The sequence below is a fragment of the Colossoma macropomum genome, unplaced genomic scaffold (genome assembly GCF_904425465.1).
Source record: "Colossoma macropomum unplaced genomic scaffold, Colossoma_macropomum, whole genome shotgun sequence".
NCBI lineage: Eukaryota > Metazoa > Chordata > Actinopteri > Characiformes > Serrasalmidae > Colossoma > Colossoma macropomum.
Window position 1 is genome coordinate 1,944,983 of NW_023494805.1, and position 24,513 is coordinate 1,969,495.

At 39.4% G+C, this 24,513-nt stretch overlaps 1 protein-coding gene and 1 long non-coding RNA gene across 2 annotated transcripts; one reads left to right on the forward strand and one right to left on the reverse strand.

Moving 5' to 3' along the window:
• Nucleotides 1–294: 294 nt before the first annotated feature.
• LOC118826035 lies at nucleotides 295–18,677 on the forward strand. The gene is given in 15 exon segments (XM_036596926.1): nucleotides 295–413; nucleotides 976–1,569; nucleotides 1,655–1,750; nucleotides 2,703–2,936; nucleotides 3,032–3,179; nucleotides 4,438–4,464; nucleotides 4,571–5,104; nucleotides 13,081–13,241; nucleotides 14,589–15,182; nucleotides 15,288–15,362; nucleotides 15,364–15,384; nucleotides 15,923–16,156; nucleotides 16,252–16,399; nucleotides 17,374–17,400; nucleotides 17,501–18,677. Coding segments are annotated over 15 exon segments (3,540 nt in total). The 5' UTR covers nucleotides 295–314; the 3' UTR covers nucleotides 18,049–18,677.
• Nucleotides 18,678–20,871: 2,194 nt separating this feature from the next.
• On the reverse strand, nucleotides 20,872–23,727 carry LOC118826381. Its single transcript, XR_005008743.1, has 3 exons — nucleotides 23,496–23,727; nucleotides 22,411–22,483; nucleotides 20,872–21,046 (listed from the first exon to the last, which is right to left on the reverse strand). It is a non-coding gene; the product is annotated as an uncharacterized LOC118826381 (long non-coding RNA).
• Between the last annotated feature and the right edge of the window lie 786 nt (nucleotides 23,728–24,513).

The window sequence follows — 24,513 nt, forward strand, 5'->3', positions numbered from 1 at the left end:
AAAAGCCAAAAGGAGATCCACTTACAGCAGCTGTATCCAGGACAGCCAAAGCAGCATCATCCAGGACCACTTTTGAAAATAGTTCTTGCACAGTTTATTTTGATATGATTATTTTTTCCCAAGGCTGACAAAACTTCTCTGCAACTAATCCTTGTAAGACAAAGCATTGATCTGGAACCTGATCTGTAAATCTATTAATATTGCTTGCCTGCCACCCAGTGGTCAAAGTTCTTAACTGCTTAATGAAAATCTGCAAAACAGTGGGAGTGGCTTTATGTCACTCAGGTGCTCATGTGAAAGGAAAGGAAAGCTTCATGACCAGAAGCAAGATACTTTCGGCACAACACATTCTCCAGTTTGAAGCCTCCCTGGTCTTTCTAAGAGGAGCTAAAGAAGAAGGTTTACAAAAAGTGGTAAAATCTTACATTTTCATTTTTTTTACATTGTTACAACCAAAAAAGTCATTGTTTATCTCGTTTTTACCTCTAACTGTCTGTGGTTTCTGTAATTTACTTTTATCTAAGTATCTTAGGACTATTATCTGTAACATTCATTTGACATATTACAAACCTTGTGTCTTCAAAATGATAACTTTACAGGAGAAGGACAAAACATACATTTTATTTACAGCACAAAGGGCAAAAGACACTTCCAAATTATGTCAAAAACTGGAAAACAAAAATAGAGAGGTTTTGTTCAGACATCAGTAATTTAACAAGTGCAAACTGTCCATAAGTGTAGGTTCTTAGGTTAAGTTATTCACTGGAATGAAGAAGTTGAAGAAAAGGTGAAGCAGGAAGTTTGTGAACTTGATCAACCTGTCAAATTCCATTGGATATGACATGTCCCTGGTTTATAAACTTCCTTTTTCCAGTGGCATTTTATGTGTTTATTAAAGATAAGATATGTAACAAGTTCATAAGGCAATTGTTGTGGTACAGAATTCTCTCTCATGATGTCTCTCTGTCTCCTCAGTCAGCCATGGCTTCCTCCAGCAGTGTCCTGTCTGAAGATCAGCTCCAGTGCTCCATCTGTCTGGATGTGTTCACTGATCCAGTCTCGACTCCATGTGGACACAACTTCTGCATGGTCTGTCTCAAAAAGTGCTGGGACAGCAGTCCACACTGCCGGTGTCCAGTTTGTAAGGAGGAGTTCTCCAAAAGGCCTGAGCTACGTGTGAACATGTTCATCTCTGGACTGGCTGCTGAGTTCAGGAAGTCAGTCCAGGTGAAGTCCAGCAGAGCTCCAGAAAAACCTCCCTCCAAGCCTAAAAAAGTGCTGTGTGACTCCTGCACTGAGGAAAAGCTGGAGGCTGTAAAGTCCTGTCTGAGCTGTATGACCTCTTACTGCAAGATTCACCTGGACCCTCATCAGAGAGTTTCTTCATTAAAGAAACACAAACTGATGGACCCTGTGGAGAACCTGGAGGACTACATCTGCCAGAAACACCAGAGACCCCTGGAGCTGTTCTGTAGAGACGACCAGACGTGTGTGTGTCAGTTCTGCACTGAGACAGACCACAAGACTCACAGCACTGTTCCTGTAGAGGAGGAGAGTGGACAGAAGAAGGTGAGGGACAATTAGATGAGGAATTATTAACAGTTTTTCTATGATGATAAATAATTAATGAAATGTATGTATCTAATTTCTACAGACTCAGCTGAGGAAGAAACAGGCCAAAGTTCAGCAGATGATCCAGAACCGACTAAAGAAGATTGAAGAGATAAAAATCTCTGTCAAACTCATCAAAGTGAGTCTGAGATTCAACAGTGACTTATTCTGCAGTTATTACTGTCTGTTCATAATTATACTTCAGTAACTTTCCAGCCTTCAGTCAATCAGCTTCCATTCCGAGCCTTCAGCTTACAATCTATGAAATGAAAAAAGCTGAAAAAATTCACGAGGAAAGTTTCACGAAACTAGAAAATAAAGGGTGATCGATTTGACACACAGTTTGTGATGGATTTGAATACATTTTATATATATATTATTGCGTAAAGAATGTTATAGCAGGCACTTTTTATAAGTGCTTTCTCAATAGATAGTCTATAGATAATAGATAGTAGATATTGTGTGACAAATGTACATTCATGTTCAAGAAGACACATCAGCAAGTAGGTCTAATTGCCTAAATGTTCTCAATTAATTGATTAAAGTATACTGTTCAGGTAGTGAACTAAATTGATTTAGTCAACAATGGTCAGTTTGGTTGGCCCCATAAGACGTAACACCAAGGAATGAAAAGGCGTCGTGACTGGATATTTCTGAGAGAAGCCTAACTGCGGTTGCCCAGTGTGTTTGCCACTCTGTTAACTAAGCCACCTTAGCTACCTTGTTCTACATATTTTTGAGGTGTTCAACTTTTTTGTTGGCACATAGTAGGTAGGTGAAGTGAATTCTTGACTCTTCTTGTTTTTGGTGGATTTGCAAGGCCACAAACCAGCAGTGCTCTAGACTGTATGGTTCCATTTTTATGTTTATTTTCTAAATTTTTGCTAATTGGGACAGTTTACATGGATCATGTTCATTTGACTTGATGGACTGGCTACTGGCATTATTTACTTTATTTACTTAATTTTTATAGCTTTTAGATCCGTTATTGGAACAATAAACCTCTCAAACTACACAGTGAATCTCCACCTTCTGGAAGCTTGTACAGAAATACAGTGAACAGACACAGAATTTGATTTGTCCCCTTTCAGAGAAACACAGAGAAGGAGAAAGCAGACAGTGAGGAGGTCTTCAGAGCTCTGCTGCGCTGCATTGAGAGAAGCCAGGCGGAGCTGCTTGAGCTGATGGAGGAGAAGCAGAAAGCAGCAGAGAGACAGGCTGAAGAGTTCATTAAAGAGCTGGAGCAGGAAATCACTGAGCTAAAGAGGAGAGACACTGAGCTGAAGCAGCTCTCCCACACTGAGGACCACCTCTACCTCCTACAGGTCAGAGTCCCTCTGTTTCTCAATAGTAATGCAGTCCAGCACAGGACAGCACTGACCATGCTGAGGGATTTCTCCTCTCTCCTGCTGGACTATAGGTTTATCCGTCCCTCTGCAGCCATCCACACACTAAGAAGTGGACTGACGTCAGTATTAAGACTCATCTGAGTGTGGAGACTCTGAGGAGAGCTCTGACTCAGCTTCAGCGATCACTCAGTGAGGAAATGAAGAAGGTTGTTGATGTCGGTGAGTATTTACTGATAAATCAGATGCTGTAAGGTTAGGCACAGTTTTACATAGGAAGAAAATGTGGTTTCAGGAAAATAGGGAGATTCTGATTCCAGTCAAAAAGTGGAACTTGTTGGAAGTCAGGGGTCCCACCACCTGTCTATAACACATCATACCCACAGTGAAACATGGTGGTGGTAGTGTGATGGTATTGCGGATGCTTTGCTGCTTCAGGGCCTTGACGACTTGCCATAATTGATGCAAACATAAACTCTGCTCTCTGCAAGAAAATCCTAGAGCAGAATGTCCACTCATCAGTCTGTGAAACTGAAGCTCAAGCGCAATTAGGTTATGTAGCAAGACAAGAACAAGTCCATCTCATGGCTCAAAAAAAAGAAAATTAAAATTTTTGATTGGCCTAGTGGCAGATTATGATCGAAACCCTCCCACTGTATTTAAATTAAAGCAATTCTGCAAAGAAAAGTGGGCCACAATCCCTCCACAATAACATGACTGATCTCCAGTTATAGGAAGGGCCTGGTCATGGTTGTTGCTGCTAATGGTGCCACAGCGAGTTATTAAGTTTATAGCAAGTACTTTTTCACATGGGTGATATAGATGATGCAGAACCTTTTTCATTCTGTAAATGAAATGATTATTTAAAAACTGTTATATCCCCAAGTTCCCCTTGTCTTATATTACATTTTGTATGAGGATCTTAAACATATATAGTGTGACATATACAAAAATGGAGAAAACCAAAATAAAAAATCAAATGCTTTTTCACTGCACCGTAGGTTATTAGGCTGTCAGACATGGATAGAGCTGGGTATCATCCTTCACTTTTTTTAGAAATCATAAAGTTTGTTCAGATTCTTTTTGAATTCTGTTCCACAAATGTTCCACATTCTGATTCCTCATTCCTCATTAACATTTTTGGCATGTTTGGTTTCAAATTTCAAATCATGCAGGTGGCACAGTGCTCCCTGCAAGGCAAAACATTTCTGCTATCTTGTGTTTTGTTGAAGTGTTGTCTTTTTAAATCTATCTAAGCTTTCTTATATGTCAAGCCCTGGTCTCCTGTTTTAATCTCCCTTAGCCTATTCACTGTTAAATCCCCTCCATGTGTAGTACTAAAGCACTAATCACTATGCTGGGTACTATTTAGCATTAATGTTATAATTTTATTCCATAATTCATATGAAACAGGTGTTTAATTAACCAATTTATTGATTTTAATTGTCAATGATAGAGTTCATTTTTTCTTTTCAAACAGAACAAACTGAAGTTCAACAATATGCAGGTATTTTGACTAACATGACTAAATACATAGCATATTTCTGTCCTGTGTCTTCTCTATAAACTACTGTATGTTGTTTAAATGGGTTTAAATTGTGTGTTTCTCTCAGTGGATGTAACTCTGGATCCTGAAACAGCTCATCCTAGACTCATCCTCTCTGATGATGGGAAACAAGTAACACATGGAGGCACTCGACAGAACCTCCCTGATAATCCAGAGAGGTTTGATGTATCTCCCTGTGTTCTGGGAAAGGAGGGGTTCTCCTCAGGGAGATTTTACTATGAGGTGCAGGTCAGAGGCAAGACAGACTGGGATATAGGAGTGGCCAGAAAGTCCTTCAACAGGAAGGGGCTGATAAAAGCCAGCCCTGAGAAAGGATACTGGTCTGTGTGGCTGAGGAATGAGACTGAATATAAAGCTCTGGACTCTCCCCGGGTTACACTCTCTCTGAAACAGGCTCCCCAGAAGGTGGGGGTGTTTGTGGATTATGAGGAGGGTCTGGTCTCCTTCTATGATGTTGAGGCCAGATCTGATATCTACTCTTTCACTGGTCAGTCTTTCAAAGAGAAACTCTATCCGTTGTTTAGCCCCTGCACCAATGATAGAGGTAAAAACTCAGCACCACTGATCATCACACCTGTTCAACACTATAAATGAGGATCTTTTCTCATGGAAAACTATTTTATGTCAGAAAAAAACCTGATGAACTGAAAAATACTTTTGTTTGAAAATACAAAATACACAATGAATGAATGAATAAATCAATAAATGAATGAATCATTTGACCAGTTAATTTGTGTTTAGGATGTCTCAAAATATTCTATCACTTTAAAAGAAGACTTGTTAAATTCATTTTAACCTTCTCAAGTTATTTAATCTGCTTACATTTAATCTGTACACAGTTAAACTGTATGTATAGCCCTGATATACCATAAGCACAAATAATATATCTACTTCATTGTATACTTTCTCACACTACAAAGCTAATCTCATGGGGTATTTGCACAAGATGGGCTAGTTTAACATCTGGTATAAGCAGTGTGTGTGCAGAGGACTGAAAAATAAAAGGTTTATTAGTTTCAGTAAAATAGGGGCCCTCAAATGGTAGTGAGATGCCTGCTACTCACCCACAATCCACTCAAAAAATCCAGCCACCAAAGGTTGCTGCAAAGGAAAAGTGTTGTGATTGTATTCAACAGGCAAGAGAAAAATCAGGGTTGGGAAACTGGGTGAGGACTGGGGTGGGACTGGGGTGGGATGATCTGGAAAGGAACAGCCAGTGACCTACAGCAACAAATCATCCCACCCCAGTCCTAGCCGAAGTGAAATAAAACCCCCAGCAGGTGGCATTACTCAAGCTAGGGATCTGAAATCACTTACAATTGTATTTGTAAACAGACAGATAAGGGTCTGAGAGATGGATTCACAGAGTCAGAAATTAGTAGGTCTGTGCTGAGAATGACAAAACCAGGTACGTTCAAAGAGTTTCTAACAGATAGGGTTGACCTTACAGTTGATAGATGAAAGCGCCTACTGAGATCTCATATTCGAGACAAAAGTAATACCGAGCTCTTTCAGGAGTTGAGCAATGCTAAACAGCATGAGAGCGAGACACCTCAACAGTTTGTATACCGAATAATGGGTCTCAAGCAACGTGTGCTGCTTGCGTCACAGCAGTGTAGAGTTCAATAATGACAGAGGAGGCAGAAAGACTAAAATGCTTGACTTGCACAGGGACACAGAGATCCTGTAAGTGAACTCAGTTTTTTCCAATAAAACACAAATCTAAAAAACAGGCAAAAGTTTAGAAAACTTCTAGTGGATAAAGTACACTCACCACCAAAGGAAGGAGCACAGTCATTCCCTTTATAGTGTCCTTCTGAGCACATGACACATAATAGTGCCCATGGTCCCCCCAAGACGCCCCATCCTGAGCCATCCTTGGGCAGAATAGCCTCTTACTCAATAAAGTGGTGATTCTGTTGAGGTTCAAGTAGCCAGCCTATTGGTGGTATTTCATCTGGTGAGTGTGGCTGCCTCCTGGGCACTAAAACAAGTGACTTCAAGAAGTCACTTGGTTCCTTGCCCAATTGTTGATACAAGACCTTGTTTACCATTTTCATCTAGCCCATTCCCAAAGCTATCTTTGAAGTTTTCATGTACAACCCTCACCATCATGTCCCCTCTGTTTGCTGGACAACCTAGACTGAGCATCAGCATTTTGGTCAGTTTTTCCTGACCTGCACTTGATTGTGTAACTATAATTGGGTGATTGAGACCCCCCCGAATTGTACTACTGCCTCCAACTGAGCAGTTTCCTGGGTGCACCAGAAGATTATTTTCTGTGTAAACCTCAATGACCATGTCTCACATGTAGTGTTTGAACTTTTCCGTAATGGCCACTTCATGGCCAACAGTTCTAGCTTGAGTAATTTGTAATTTTGACATTTTTCTGTAGGATGAAGACTCCTGCTTGCATAAAGAATCACTTATTACTGTTGAAAGGATTTTTCACATTCTACTGTCCAGTTGATTGGGGCATTTTTTGCTGCATTAGCTGTACCTTTGAGTACACAAAGAAATCTCATGATTGAATAGATGATATTATCCTTCAAAACCCAGGACAGATGTAACCTGTTGCACAGTTTGGCAGACTTCTCACTTTTCTACAACTGTCTTTTCCAATCTGAAGCTACCCCACACTGACTCACTACATGACCATGATAGGTCAGTTGTTGCTGGAACAACATGCACTATTTCAGCGGCAGCTTCAACTCACACATGTCTCTCCGGGATGACCAGAAGTAAGTGATGAGTGAGCCTAAGTGATAAGCCTGTCTCTACACCTTTCAGGAATGTAAGTCTTTCCACAGGGCCACTGCTCAAGTATTGTGAGATTCTCTAGTGCCTTTTCTATCCCTTTGTCTTTGGCCCAATGAATAGCAGAAATATTAATGTGTGGAGGTAGGATATTTTTGAAATCTTGTTTTTGTCTTCCTCATCTTGATTCTGGTGGATTCTAGACAGAGTATCTGCTTTGGTTCGGAGAACCGCTGCAAATGGAGAAATACTGAATCTGAACCTAGAGAGCTTGTCAGGGGTTCAGACGTTTTGTAGCACTAAGATATTCAAGGTTCTTGTGATCTGTGAGAACAAGAAATGGGTTGTTAGCACTCTCTAACCGATTTCTCCATTCTTCCAGGGCTAGTTTAACTGCTAAGAGGTCATGGTCACCTATTCCATAATTTCGCTCAGTGGGAGTGAGTTTGTGGGAGTAGAATGCTATGGGGTGTAGTTTAGGGGGATTGCCTGTTCTCTAAAATAAAAAAATGCTTGCACATCAGTTTCTGAAGCATTTACTTCAACCATGAACGGCTCTGAAAGGTCGGGATGTTTTAGCACAGGAGCTGATGTGAACAACTCTTTGAGGGTCAGAAAGCACTCTCTGCTTGTGGAGACCAGGAGAGTTTTCAAGGGGCACCCTTCAAGAGGGCAGTCAAAGGTACCACTATGGTACTCTCAAATAAACTGTCGATAAAAGTTTGCTAATCCTAGAAAATGTTGTAGTTCCTTGACTGACATGGGTTTGGGCCAATTCATCACAGCATCAACCTTTTGGTCTTCCATCACGACACCATTAGAACTAATCACATATCCTATAAAGGCTACCGTCTCTAAGTGGAATTCACACTATATACATAATATAGACAGTCTATTATAGATAATAGAGAATTCTGAAGAATTAAGAACAAAGAAGGAAATAAGTTCATGGTTGGGCACTGGTACAAAATTCAACAGGTTCAGTCTTTTGCCTTATGGAGCCTGCTCCTACAGGATCCCCGTCCAGCACAACTCACAATGGCGTCTTTTCAGGGGCTCCACAGGAATCTGCAACTCTTCCAGAAGTTTAGTGTGAATAAAATTTCCTTCTGTTTCAGAGTCAGTTCGGCCTGGAATGACAGAAAAAATGACAACCTCCACGTGCTTTCCAGGGGTCTGTAATGAGGCAGAATAACTCAGACGCTCGCGGATGAAAAGAGAAGGAGAGGCTTTAATGCTGGAATCGCGATCCAAAAATGTGGTCAGTGAACAGGCGATGGTCAAATCCAGAAGTGACAAAAAACGCAAAAACACAAACATAACACCAGGCAACCAGAGGCCAAAGGGTAAAGACAAAAAGGACAAAAATCAGAATATCAAAAACAGTCAGAACTGGAAAAATCACCCAACAGAATATAGAACGATCAGTACCTCTCAGGACAAGAAGCAATACCTCGCAACTAGCTAACCTACATGCCCGGGCTTTATACTAACACTAATCATACTATAACAGGTGTGACAAGTTAATACTCTGGAGACAGAGAGAAGTGATTGGAGCGAGATGGAGGGCTGAGGGTCATGTGAACCCTCCCGAGATTCTGGGAAATGGAGTCCCTAGAGATGTAGTCCCATGCATGACAGGGTCAGTGCTTGAGGTCTGTGTGAACAGGCCTGACAGTCATGCAGAATGTGACCAGCACTGCCACAATACAAGCACAGACCCCCATGTAAACGACAACGAATCACACTGCATGGGCTCTTCCTGGTCATTGGTAGGACAGGTCTCGTGTCTTCCTCGGGGATCATAGTCGGTGGCTTAGCCTTTACTCTACAGGTCTTGTGGTCACGAGTGAGTTAAACCGATCGAGAGTCAATTCTTCATCTCTACAGGCTTGTTCTGTAATAATATCAGAGTTGAGTCCTTGTCAAAACAGGACTAGTAAAGCTGGCTCATTCCAGCCACCACTACCTGCCAAAGTGCAAAATTCTAGTTGTGAACGATTACCTTGACATAGTTTAGAAAGAAATTCACCACTGATTTTTCCTTCATATGGATGATCAAATACTGTGTGAAAATCCTTCAAAGATTGTTCATATGACAGGTTATAAACTTGGGGCCAGATTGCAGTAGCCCACTCCAAAGCCCTATCTGACAGCCGAGAGACCACAAAAGAAATTTTGGCCTGATCAAAACGCAGTGGAGAGATGTAAAAGAGAACATTGGAGTAAAAATATGCAGCATTTATCTGGGTTGCCATCAAACTTATCTGGCTTACTAAGGGAAAAAGCAGAACTAGGAACCTCAGCGGAGGTATGGAGAATAACAGTGCTTTCTTTATCGGCAGCCATGCCTAAAGTTCGTAAGTGGGATGTCAATTCTTTAACAGCGGCTACAAACGGAACTAGTTGAGTTTGTTGTTCAGTTTGTTTTTGTGTCAAAGCCTCAAGAGAATGAGTAACCCCTATTAATACCTGCTGATGTTGTTCCAACAGATGGCCTTGGTTAACAATGGCCTTCTGGAAAGCCTCAGGATCTGCCATCTGCATTGTTGCTAAGGTATTCTGTAATGTGACAGAACCAGCCACACACTTGCACGTAAAAATAGAAAATTACACTTTACTAGTTAGAACATACTCAATACTTGTGGTCATTAAGCATGCGTGGGTCAAATCCAAAGTCAGACAGATACAAAAAAGAACAAACATAAAAGACAGGAACAGGCAAACATGGTCCAAAAATGGGGGAAGACTAAAGGCAGAAAGTCCAAATATCTCGCAATGACTAAACCAAAGCCCAGGCTTTAAATACTATCTATCATAGGTCATACGACAAACAAGACGGGTGCACCTGATTCGTATTCAGGTGAAGGGGATTGGTGACTGGCTGTGGATGGTAGTGTGACAGTCATGTGATCACCAAGGGAGTTCTGGGAATTGGAGTTCTCCAAGGAGTCAGTTTCAGGGGGATGCATGACAAATACACACCTCCTGTTTTTTGGCTACTATTCAACTGTACAGTGGCCACCAGAAAGATTTATTACTGACAGAAAAACATAAAAATGGATAATCAAATGTATAAATCAATCACTGTATGTGTGTTTGGCTGGAAAACTGAGGACAGACAGGCAGGTACAGCAGACTACAGCTGAGAGATTCACATTTTGATGATTTGAATGTGCGTGAACACAAATGTAATGTCACGAAAAGAGATTTCAGTAACTCGTTCATTGAAACGACTTTGAAAACTAGAATATGGTGAGAGGCAGAGAGAGAGGAGTGCAGGTAAATGTTAGCCAGGTAGTAAATGCAAGCAGCACCAAAGGAAAACTAAAAAGTCAGTTGTAAAAGAGCTTAATGATGTCTATCAGCAATACTTGTTATAATATAACCTAAACATATACTCAAGACAAGTAGTATTACTATGAGCATAAAAGTCACAGTAGATTTCTTGTCTCATAGGTTTAATAGTAAAATAATATATACAGTCTTGGGCAAAAATCTTAGGCATCCAAGAACATTGTTTAAAGCACTCGGCAGGAAGTTATTAATATGCTGGTTAGAAGAACACAGTGTTGATTCCTCATTTCTCAGTGCATGTCAGTCATTGTATGCATTTGTTACATTCCAGCTCACGTGATTTAATTTAATGACTGTTATTTTATGACTGTGCCTCTTTTACCAGCAGTGAACACTACAGTACTTTATCAAAGTATCTTTCTTCCGACAACAGCGATAAGTAAAAGCTATTGTGATGATATTAATTTGATTATTTTGGTAGGGGGTTGGATTACACATTTGAATATGTATGTACCTTCCGAAGGTGGTTACTAAGGCCCGACCCTGTCTCCACTCATGTCATGATCCAACAGTGGCTTCACCAGCATCTTATATCCTGAGCTTGGGGTCCCTTACTGATGCATCCCCACACCAGCTTCTCAGCTTCTTGGGGGAACATTATGGTAGTGTCCTTTGGGAGTTTAACATAGCCTTGAAACAGTGGAGTGGATTCCTCCAGCCAGCAAATGTCTTGGCCCCATTCTTGCCCAGCAGTGGGAGTTCAGTTGGGCCTGAAATGACAACACCTTCCTAGGGCTCGTACAAACACTCAGCAATGCTCCTTATCCCCAGAATGGATTACTCAGGCCCTAAACAGTCATCAATGACAATGACCACACCTTTTGTGAGAAGAACGACTTGTACCTTAAAATCGATTGGGGCATAACCAAGATAAAGTATGTATAATCCAATAGCAGTCTCAGAGAGCTAGTATCTTCGGTCCACTCCATTTCCATGGCCCAGCTGTCACTGGAAAAGGTTCTGGCTAAACAGCATCACCTGTGAACCTGTAAACAGTGAACAACCAGTATTTTAAACTGGACTCTCTCTTGTATTGAAGAACCAGCGTATTTACACAGCCAGCCTGTTAGCTAAGCTAAATAACATTAGCTTTAGCTACAAATACAGCCTGTCAGGTTAAACAAACAAACTGCCTAAATTTAACCACAGGAATGATTTCTAGTGATCAACAAACCCAAATATGGTAAATATGGTAAAATGTGGCAGTCTATCAAAACAGTAAAGACAGAAGACAAGAAATAACTTGGCAGAAAAAAGGGTAGCAGAAATGGCCGCTCCGTCCACCATATTTATCAAACTAAGGTGATGAGACTTTGCACAGTATTATGGGATTGCCTTCATTGAGAAGTATACTTGCGACACTGTCTTCAAATTTAGTCAAAGTCAGGCACCTTTGAAATACAGCTGACTTTTGCTGCTTTTAAATAGGACAGTCTTTGTCTCTGGAGTGCACAAATACTGCCTTAAATACTGCCTACTCAGACGCTCGGCCTCCTGAATGGACCAAAGCATAAATTTAGGTATTTTGACAAAAACAATTTGAGAACCACAGTTGCTTATTCAGCTGAAAGAGATTTTTTAAAAGCATTATGTGAAGCTGGTCTAATCTGGTAACAGCAGCTAAGAAGGTCCTCATTTGTGGGCGGAGCATGGAGAGGTCAATCAGTGGATGGAACTGTGGAACATCAGAGGGAACATTTCTACCATCACAACTAAAATAATAATAATAATAATAAGAAGAAGAATTAGTCTTTATTTATATAGCACCTTTCATACATTAAATGCAGCTCAAAGTGCTTTACAGTAAAATGAACAGAGAGAAATAAAAACACAGAGAAAGATAAGTACACAACAGAGTTGGAAAAGTAAAAAGATAATCAAAAATCAAACAATTGAAGAGAAAAAAAGGAGTCCCACAGTTAAAAGTAATAATAGAAATGGGATACAAAATGTATAAAACAGTGAAAGTCATATGAATAAAAGAACAAAGCCGTTTAAACAAGGAATCAATTTTTAAAACAAAACAAAATAAGCAAAAGATCATTAATAAAAATGACAACAATATTTAAAATAAAAAGCATACATTAAAACAATGCATAAAATAAATAAATGCAAAGAAATTTGTCAATTGTAAGCTTGATTAAAAATGTTCACTGAGACTCTCTAATTCTTTTTGGTACACAATTTGGGTGCCTAGTAGACAAACGCTGCTTTCCCAAATTTATTCTGGGGGACTGTCGGAATGTCTAACAGTAGCACATTAAACATCTTCATTCAGTCAGATCCACTTTCACACTGTTGAAGAAGGTGAAGTGTTTCTGTCTTTGCTGTGAAAAAGATGGACATTAGGACTCTGTAATTCAGTTATTAAACTTCTCCACCTGGTGGCCGAAACTCACAACTGCAACAGGCCGCCATGTTGAAACGGTGGGCGTGACCTAGTGACGTCACCGCGGAGAAGCGAAAGTAAAGGGCGAAACTGCTTCGTGAACAGAATCCAGTTGTTCTCAGCTGAACTCGATCTCCAGTCTGAAGCTCCTCCAGTGTTTGTAGAGAAGCTGAAGCTCCTGCAGGTGAACTCTCAGGAACAAGAGTCCAGAAAGGTGAAGCTGCTGAAGGTTCTAAGGTTTCTGATCTGCAGTGTTTCTGCTGAGGCTCTGCTGTTCAGCACATTTCTGTCAGTAATGCCTTCAGCTGCTTCAGGACATTTACTGGTGTTGAACTGTTGGAGATGCTCTGTGTGTGGATTTATCTGGCATGTTGGAGCTGAGCTGTGTGATCTGTGCTGACAGGGCGAGAGCAGACAGAGAGAGCGGTCAGCACAAAGAGCAGCTCTTAGAGCCGTTAAACAGGTGGAGTGTGGAGCTGATCAGGCAGACCAATGGGACTGATTTCACTCTCATACAGTTCACTGTCTTTCAGAGTCTGATCTGATCACTAAACACTGAGCACAGCGTTACTGAATGATCAGGGGGTCATCATCAACAGTGGGGCGTGTTCTGGGTGGTCTCAAACAGGGCTGGGTGATGGGTGGTCTGTACCAGAACACTGTGATACTGAAATATCGTAACACTGCTTTTCAGTTTTAGTGATATTGTTAGAAACATATTTGATAGATAATCAGTTTTATATCCATGATGGTCTCTGTTTTCAACAGTTAGTTTTAGCTTTTTAACTCTGTTTGAGTTCTTTACTCATGATGTCCAGAACCTGACAGGTAACTGCAGTGTGTGTCATCAGACGGGTCAGATTGCTTTAAAAGAACAGTTCAAAATACGTAAATATTAAATATAAATTAAATATTCTTTGTGTGTTCTGTCTGGTTCCTTTTGGTGTCATTTTAAGAGAAGAAAACAGAACAAAACAGTCCAATCAATACAAACTATATTAGATCTGTAAGACATTCTTTTAGCACAGAGTAGCAGCACTATTAACTTTATTAATGCTGTTATTCACTTTATTAATGCCAATTTATTCACTTTATTAATGCTAAGGAAACCTTTTAACTCTATCAACACTAACATATTCCCATCATTAATACTAACTTATTAATTCTATCCATGCTAAAATTTTCACTATATTAAAATTGACTAATTACTTTATTAATACTAACTTATTCACTTTATTAATGCTACATTATATGTCCAAAAGTTTGTGGCCGCCCCTTCTTATTAGTGAACTCAGCTGCATTAAGGTGCACACACTGCTGACACAGGAGTTCAAATGCACACAAAGCTTGTATAAACTCCATATAAGAGCATTGCCAATGGAATGGGTCCATTGGATGAGCAGGTGTCCACAAACTTTTGGCCATGTAGTGTACCTTAAATACTGTCTGATATTGTGATATTCTGATTCATATCTCTGATAAACGTCTCCATATTGAGTTTTATCAGTGCTGCTCAGCTCTCGTCTCAGATCCCCTTCATGATGTCTCTCTGTCTCTTCAGTCAGTCATGGCTTCCTCCAGCAGTGTCCTGTCTGAAGATCAGCTCCAGTGCTCTATCTGTCTGGATGTGTTCACTGATCCAGTCTCGACTCCATGTGGACACAACTTCTGCATGGTGTGTCTCAAAGAATGCTGGGACAGCAGTCCAGACTGCCAGTGTCCAGTTTGTAAGGAGGAGTTCTCCAAAAGGCCTCAGCTACGTGTGAACACGTTCATCTCTGGATTGGCTGCTGAGTTCAGGAAGTCAGTCCAGGTGAAGTCCAGCAGAGCTCCAGAAAAACCTCCCTCCAAACCTAAAAAGGTACTGTGTGACTCCTGCACTGAGGAGAAGCTGGAGGCTCTAAAGTCCTGTCTGGACTGTGGAGTATCTTACTGCAGTGACCATCTGATGCTTCATAGAACAACACCTAAACTCCAGAAACACAAACTGATGGAAGCTGTGGAGAACCTGGAGGACTACATCTGCCAGAAACACGAGAGACCCCTGGAGCTGTTCTGTAGAGACGACCAGACGTGTGTGTGTCAGTTCTGCACTGAAACAGACCACAAGACTCACAGCACTGTTCCTGTAGAGGAGGAGAGTGGACAGAAGAAGGTGAGGGACATTTAGATGATGAATTAGTGTCTCTTATGTTTGTACATGATAAAAATGTCCTCAAATTAATGACTGACTTTGTTATGATGTGTCTAATTTCTACAGACTCAGCTGGTGAAGAAACAGGCTGAAGTTCAGCAGATGATCCAGGACCGACTGAAGAAGATTGAGGACATCAGAACACTCTGTAAAACTCAACAAAGTGAGTCCACAGTTATTACTGTCCATTACCAACAATATATAACATTCCAGACTTCAGATAATCAAAGTTTACAATATTTAAAACTCCAAAAAATTGTCCAAAAAATCTAAGATGGAGGGCTGGAGTTGGGCATGTTGGTAAAAATTGGGTTGTAATATTTTGAATCCCAAAAAAGGGGTTATAATTAGTCTGTAGGGGTGTAAGACCATTGGGTCTTTCCATGGCAACTCACCTGGGGCCTGTTCAGTCACATCATGGAATTCCATGAAACAGTTGAAGCAAAACCGTCAATTTAACTGATGACACCATGGAAAAAAACTGAAAGCTGCACTGTAATTATATTTTTAATTAAGAGTTATTAAAGTTTGCTCTATTAGACTCTAAACTGCATCTTTCATTTTGATCTAAACTGGTTACAGACAGACGGGCAGATCCTAGATGCACTGGTGTGAAATGACTACACAGTGAAACTCCACCTTCTGGAAGCTTGTACAGAAATACAGTAAACAGACACAGAATCTGATTTGTCCCCTTTCAGAGAATCACAGAGAAGGAGAAAGCAGACAGTGTGGAGGTCTTCAGAGCTCTGCTGCGCTGCATTGAGAGAAGCCAGGCGGAGCTGCTTGAGCTGATGGAGGAGAAGCAGAAAGCAGCAGAGAGGCAGGCTGAAGAGTTCATTAAAGAGCTGGAGCAGGAAATCACTGAGCTAAAGAGGAGAGACACTGAGCTGGCGCAGCTCTCACGCACTGAGGACCACCTCCACCTCCTACAGGTCAGAGTCCCTCTGTTTCTCAATAGTAATGCAGTCCAGCACAGGACAGCACTGCCCATGCTGAGGTATTTCTCCTCTCTCCTGCTGGACTATAGGTTTACCCGTCCCTCTGCAGCCGTCCACTCACCAAGAACTGGACTGACATCAGTATTAAGACTCATCTGAGTGTGGAGACTCTGAGGAGAGCTCTGACTCAGCTTCAGCGGTCACTCAGTGAGGAGATGGAGAAGCTTCCTGACATCAGTAAGTGTTACTGAGCAGTAAGAGCTTCTGAGGAGTTTTATTGTAGGACAGGATTTCAGGAACTCATCAAGGTCCTGATGATACAAATGCAGGTTTGGTACATTCCAGTACTAAATCCTGGATTATTATATTAGAAACTCTTTATTAGAGCTGTAACTACTGAATATTTTTTGATGGAGAAATTAAACTGAAATACTACAGATTAGTGATGAACAGTTATTTTTATATAAATTAGGGTAAAGTGATATTCTGGATTGAGCCCAATCTACCCAAACTGAACAGGATGCTGTGCTGTTTTAATGTGATGAGCGGAGCAGGACAGCAGAGGAAACAGCGTCTTTATAACCAGCTTCTTAAAAATACAGCATTCTGGATTAACTCTTATCAGTGAGCAGCTAAATGACTGTATTTCTATATATTAAAGGTGTTTAAGACTCTTAAACCTGCTTTCTACCAGATCATGTGATGAACTCAGTGAGATGTTGGACTTTCTGCTCAGTTCAGTCTGAATAAGTTTCCTATGACTTCAAACAGCTCAGTAGATTTAACTCTCTTTAATTATTAGATATAAATACAGTTGAGAGCTGCTAACTAGATAGTAAACCAGAGCAGTAGGAGACGAATTAGAACTGGACTGGACGATTAAACCTGATACTGTCACCTCAAATTAGAGCTCTGGAACAGTTTTATTTGGATTTAATGTCTTACTTATGGGCTTCACGGTTTTCAAACATTTTATTCAACAAATTGTATTTTTACTGAACATTTTAAAAATTTACAATTTATGATGTGTCTTTTGGTCTAAAAGTTACAGCATTAATGTTCAAGTGTTAAAAAATGTATTCTATGTCCTTCAGTGTTCAGGTTAGTGGGATCTGTTTAGGATTAGATTAATGAAGAATTGAATTTTACTTAAGCAAAATTATAAATGAGTGGATTCACTTCTATTGTCTTTCGTTCCTTTTTTGAAACAGAAATCAAGAGAATTCAACAATATTCAGGTTTGTAGATTCTTATTGATCACAGGACTAAATATATGTATCTTCTTTATTTCATGCTGTTTGTTGTTAAATGGGTTTAAATTGTGTGTGTTTCTCTCAGTGGATGTAACTCTGGATCCTGAAACAGCTCATCCTAAACTCATCCTCTCTGACGATGGGAAACAATTAACACATGGAGATACTCGACAGAATTTCCCTGATAATCCAGAGAGGTTTAATCAGTGTGTCTGTGTTCTGGGAAAGGAGGGGTTCTCCTCAGGGAGATTTTACTATGAGGTGCAGGTCAGAGGGAAGACTAAGTGGGATTTAGGAGTGGCCAGAGAGTCCAGTAACAGGAAGGGAGAGATTACACCCAGCCCTGAGGATGGATACTGGTCTGTGTGTCTGAGGAATGAGACTGAATATAAAGCTGTGGACTCTCCCTCTGTTCCACTCTCCCTGAAACAATCCCCCCAGAAGGTGGGGGTGTTTGTGAATTATGAGGAGGGTCTGGTCTCCTTCTATGATGTTGAGGCCAGATCTCATATCTACTCTTTCACTGGTCAGTCTTTCAATGAGAAGATCTATCCATACTTTTGCCCCTGCAACAATGATGGAGGTAAAAACTCAGCACCACTGATCATCACACCTGTTCAACATTATAAATGAGGATCTTTTATCACACAGAAATATTTTAGGATATCAGAATAAACTGACTCTTCACAGCTTTACAGACTGAAACTGAAAGTAGTGTTTTATTTATTCAGTACTGAGCAAAAGTTTTATGCACCTGAAACTGAACTGAAATTAAAGTTGTTTATCTGGTCGGTGTTTATTTGTTCAGGTGAAATAAAAAAACACACATGATACTAAACGATGGGCAAATATTTTGTTTGTCTGTGTTTTTGTTTAACCGAAGCCCAGCATTATTTTAGTGTTCATCCAATACCTGCTTTATCTAATCAGTGCTTCATTATGTTAAACCAGCTGCTTCTAATGGAATTTAATAATCCATGTGGTCTCTGGAGGCGTCCAGGAGAAACCTGGAACCAGACTGTGTTCTTCAAACTATCTCAGAGGATATCAACCACTTTGTACACAACTAGACATTTATTTTAGTTCTTAATGTTTTTCATCTTAATTTGCATTTTTATGTTTATATCTTGCTGGATTAAAAGTTGTAGTACTGTATAAAAATTAATTTACACAGTAAACGAGTGAACAATGTAAATAAATAAATAATTTTTAAATAATATTTTTGCCAGTTTCTCTGTGTTAAACATATTTATATTTTTCAAAAATTAATGATGTTACCAACAATTACTTTGTTAAATATTAAAATATATTAATAAAAAGCCGTTTCAAAAATTACTCTTTTTCAGTAAACACTAGAGAAAACAGCAGCTAGCTAGTTTAAAGTTAGCTTTATTGTTAGCATATAGCTCACATCACTACTACTGAAATTATTAAAAAACACTGTTTACTTTTTTGATAAATGAATGTTGAGCCTTTCTGCTTATTATTATTCTAAATGCTGTTATTAAATTATGCTAATTGCTTTTCCAAACTCATTCAGATGATAGACTAGCACTAGCATGCTAGCTAACAAATGGTGCAAAAGTGATGAGGTCAGCTAACACTGGACACTGAAAAGTCCTTAAAAACAGACCCAGCACACAGTAAAACTGAATATCCCATCATACAGAGCAGTTAGATGAGATAAAGTCTCTCCTGATCCAGTTAAATTACGCTCTGCTAGTCGTGTTGTTAGTGGCTCATTCAGATCAGCAGGAATGACAGCTGATGATTCGAACTCCAAAAGATTCAGACGATCATCAAAGGCGTCTGGAGCCGCTAGCAGAGGAGGAGCGGAGCGCGAGACGGTCTAGACTTCATCACAGTTTCTGATCTATTCTGTTAATAAAGCTGAGTCAGTGTGTCTCACAAACAGAGCTGGATCTTCCTTTAGGTATGAACTCTGTCCTGAAGGAGTTTGTTCTGTTTGATAGCTGCACAATCCCTGAACAGAGAGTCCAACTCCTTCAGGACTCCTACAGGACATTTCTGTGAGGGTCAGTTTAGGCTCTCTGATACAAACTGAGTTCAGCTCTACAGTTTCTCATTAGGCTGAATGGGATTAGACTGAATCCCAGTGCTGTGTGAAGCTGGTCTAACCTGGTAACAGCAGCTAAGAGGGTCCTGATTTGTGAGTGGAGCATGGAGAGGTCAATCAGTGGATGGAACTGTGGAACGTCAGAAGGAACATTTCTACCATCACAACAAACAACACTTAAAGGGTCTAATGTCTGTAAAACAGCTCAGATTAAGTAGCACATTAAACATCTTCATTCAGTCAGATCCACTTTCACACTGTTGAAGAAGGTGAAGTGTTTCTGTCTTTGCTGTGAAAAAGATGGACATTAGGACTCTGTAATTCAGTTATTAAACTCCTCACCTGGTGGCCGAAACCCGCAACTGCAACAAACTGCCATGTGGCCTCGTGACGTCTCGTGAACAGAATCCAGTTGTTCTCAGCTGAACTCGATCTCCAGTCTGAACCCAGTAAACATTTGGCCGTTGAAACAACGTTGAAATCACGTATCTGACTGCCGTTTAAACTACGCTTTATTAAGGTTCAAAATGAAAGTTGAAAAGACGACTAAACTTAGCCGTTGAAAAAACGGCCAAAATAGTCACATTAAAGACGTCATTTTAAGGCCGTTGATTTAACGTTGAAATCACGTACACAACTGCTGTTTAATTTACGTTTTCTTATGGTTGAAAATGAAAGTTGAAAAGACGTCTAAACTTAGCAGTTGAAATAACGGCCAAAATAGTCATATTAAAGACGTCATTTTAAGGCTGTTGATTTAACGTTGAAATCACGTACATAACTGCTGTTTAATTTAAGTTTTCTTATGGTTGAAAATGAAAGTTGAAAAGACGTTCAAGCTTAACTGTTGAAAAGACGACCAAAAAGTCACAGTAAAAACGTCATTTTAAGGTGTTCTAAGGCCTTGGAAAAAATGATAAATTATAAATTAAAAGGCATTGAAAAGTCATCCAAAATTAATTTCCACTAGTACACTCTCAAAAAAGATAACACTTTAGCATGAATCCTATATAGAACCATTTCATGCTTAATACACTGTACAATAGAACAACCTTTATTGGTACTATATAGAATGAATTTTTCTATATAGAAACATATACAACGCATTATCTGTCAATGTGAAGAACCTTTTCCCCATGCAAAAAATCTTCCTGTAGTTAACTAACAATTTTGATTCCAATGTAAACATAAAACAAACTTTGTTAAATGGAAACTTTATTGAAAACGTGTAGTTATTATTAATTTCATTTGTGGAACATGAAACTGGACCATGAACTTCGTTAGGACTAAGACAAAGATCCTATGCATCAATTCAGAAAGAATTTTCAAACCTTTGAACCATAAGCTGTGTCAGTATTGTACATGATTTTCAATGTAAAGGAAATCAAGGTGATTATTTAACAAGACAAAATCTTGCATTTTAGTTTCTGAGAAGTCAAACAAGAAAAGAAAAAAAAAAGTTAAAAGCTCTGCAGGGGGCATGCTTGAGGTGATCGGCCACAGCAGAATCCATCTCATGAGCTGTGGCTTTGTTGTTCCACTTCAGAACTGCAGCTAACATAAAACACAAACAAGACTGTCACAATTAATGCACACACAAAGCATTAAAATCTCTTGACAAAAACAGACAGATCTGTGGAAGGTGAAAGCCATTCTAACATCATACTTATTACTTATTTAGTCTTACTTATCAATTAATAATCACAATGCCACAAGACCTTTGACAGCTTTTAATTGACATATATTTAAACCTTTCAAATCTGAAATATGTTTCCATATAATATACATAATATTTTCCTGCCTGCAATGTAGCCAATAAGGAGGCAACTGATAATTACAAATCTATTTTTTAGTTATTTTTAAATGTTTATTTCAGTGGGCTTCTAAACAACTGCGAAGTAGTGATGTTGTGATATGTTCTTTTAAATGCAAAGGGCTTGAGCTTGTCTCTAATTTTATATACTGTCTCTAATTTTATATATTCTCCTAAGACTCATGAGATTTCTAAACTCTGTACTAGACTGCTGGGCACTGAAAAGCCTCTCTCTTATTTTGGTCAGTGTTTATTTGTTAAAAGAACAAAGCACAGTCCACAGAATGCAGCTATAAAGCTCAGAATTATTATTTGACTTTTTTATATGCCTTGCAAATTCCAATATCAAATTTGACTGAAATGACTACAATTAATGATTCTGCTTCTTTAGTTTAGTATTGGTGTTATGTGTAACATTGCTCAAACACTAGAAGACAATATTAACCCAGATGTTTTTCCATAAATACATCCCTAAAACTTCTCTCAACCCTCTCAAACCTCATCTAGGTCTCCATTAGAGTCAGCAGACTTGTCAGTGTAGTGTAGGACACAGAAAGACTTACTTTGAACTGTAGAAATGAACAAAACCTCACCACTACGGCCATTTTAGGCAACACAAAGGCTGCACAGGACTGATGTTGGATCAGTAATTATGACTGTCATTTCCATAAAAAACTATTCTAGCTCAGCAATCTTACTCCTGAGACAGAGAGGTCACCCACGGCACTGACTCTGTGATGACGTTTTGTTCACTTTTATAGCCCACAGTATGTCATACTGTGTTGCACACCACACTGAGAAGTCTGCGCCACCTTAATGAAGACATGAAATGATTTAGGTGAATATTGACTTCTAGTGTTTGTTAGAAATGTTAGCTTCACAGCTCCATTGCTAAACTAAAGACACAAACTTTGGACACCAATTATGTCTTGGCCAAAAGTCTACATTGGGGGTAAGCAGAAAACTGTTTAAATTTTATATTTTGCTAAACCATTCCTTTAAACAGGTTCTTAGTCATAAAATGAGTGTGGCAACTGATAACCAGGAAACCGAGTACATAAATTGTTAACACATTACGTTCTATTCTGTTTGTGATAATACTTACTTTTTTAACTTGTGCACATTATTTGACCACTGCCAGTATGTTGTTGTGGCACACAGACAAATCCAGTCAGCTTCTGAAACAAATATTTGTTTGCAAAAGACGACAGTCAGCAACAGTTAATTCAGTAACTGATCTCTGATAGGACATTTCATTGTCTAATAAAACCTCACTAATGATTTCAACGTGTGTAGCCAAGCTAATGAACGAAGCATCAGAATGACTGCCACATTTCCACTCTCCACCAACATCTAGAAACACAGCTGTAGCTTCTGCAGCTGTTTAAAAAATATGCTAGCTAGCTAGCTAGCGTTAGCTACTCAAATTACCTAGCTGCATAAGCTAACTACTTTCAAATAGCGTAAAATAATCATTAATTGTGGTAGTTCGTTTCAAAGTAAAAATAAGCTCCTGGCAGTTTTAAAATGAGCCTCGAGCTATTCATGTATGTGACTACAAGCTTAGATAAATATAGCTAATGTAGCTCAACATAGCTAACGGCTAACTTTTACAAATGAGTCCGCGCAAAAATCCAAGATGAACGCCGACGTAGACGCTATATGGAGCGCTGCATTCACAATATACAGCTGCTATTCACGTTAGCGTTTTACTAGAATGATTATGTGGTGTTTCTAAGAAGTTATTAGCAAATACTTATACAGGGCAACAACAGAAACAGCTAATGTCAGAAAACGCGTGTTGTCGTGATGAATCAATAGCGTTAGCTAGCGATCTTAGCTTTTATCAGGACCTTCACCATCAATCACACTGAATTAAGGGAAATAAAATGACCGCTACCTTCGTTAATAAGGTTTTAACTCGCTATATTCAGCCAATACAGACAAATCTTTAAATCTGCGTTAATGACGTGCCCAACCGACCGCTATGTTTCCCGTGGTTAGCACGACTGTTCAGCACTAGCTGACCTTAGCAGGACGGCTTCAGCAGCTGTATCAAATACTAACTAGCTAGCTAGCTGGCTAACATGTACCCTCTATTCAAAAACAAATTTAAAAAAATCTTTGTAAGTTTAGTGACTCGTATATGGCAAAAGGTCCACCTAAAACGGCCAGCTAACGTTTACTCACCTGGACCAATGTGGACAGTAGCGCTGTGTGCTGTCGGCGGCTCGCTGAGGACTTTCTCAGACGAGGACCTTCCATGGGGCAGTGATCGGTGTCCGTTCAGATGGATATCGCGGCTTCTTTAACCCGCTTGATACATCCAACAAACCCACAGCGCTTAAATGACAGGACTGCCTTGCTGACAGTGGAAATGCAGCTGCAAACAGGATTGCAAATATTCATTTTGGCAGAGCTGAAGGGCCATGATGACGAAATACAATAAAATGGGCGTTTTTTATGTCAGAGTCAGACCGTATTAAGATAATGAAAATGAATGGTCAAAAACGCTGCTTTTCTATATTAAGTTTCCAGCTATTATACAATACAATAAATTAAAACGCAAATAGGTTTGCATTCAAATTCGAATTGTGTCTTAAATAATGCACACTGCTATGAGATATGCAATTACAAACACCATTTAGCACTTGCATTTAAATTTGAAAAAAGTCCAGGAAATATAGAAAAGCTGATGGCACCATGTTAAATAATGACAACCACACTCCATGTGACGTCATATGGCATGTTCTTTACACCATAAAGACAAGTGAAATATTATCAAGCTTCAGCAATCAACATCTAACATAACAGTAAGCCAATCTATATTTAACATTTGGTATCTTTGAGAAAAGAAACATAACATAATATCTCTGGACTGGAATACAGCTTTGTTTTTGTTGTTTCTTCTTCTTCTTACTATTACTATTATTATTACTATTATTATTATTAGTAGTAGTAGTAGAAGTAGTAGTTGTTGTTGTTGTACTAGTAGCAGTAGGCTAGAAGCAGTGGTACTGGTATTGTTATTATCATGATCGTTATCATTATTTTTGGGTTATAGTGAAACGTCTATTGACGTTATTAACAGGTCACCAATGGACTGACTTTTTGAAACGGATTTTGGACGTCTATTGACGTTCATAACATGTCCCCGACTGACCGACTATTTTTAAACACATTTTGGACGTCCACAGACGTTCTTTGT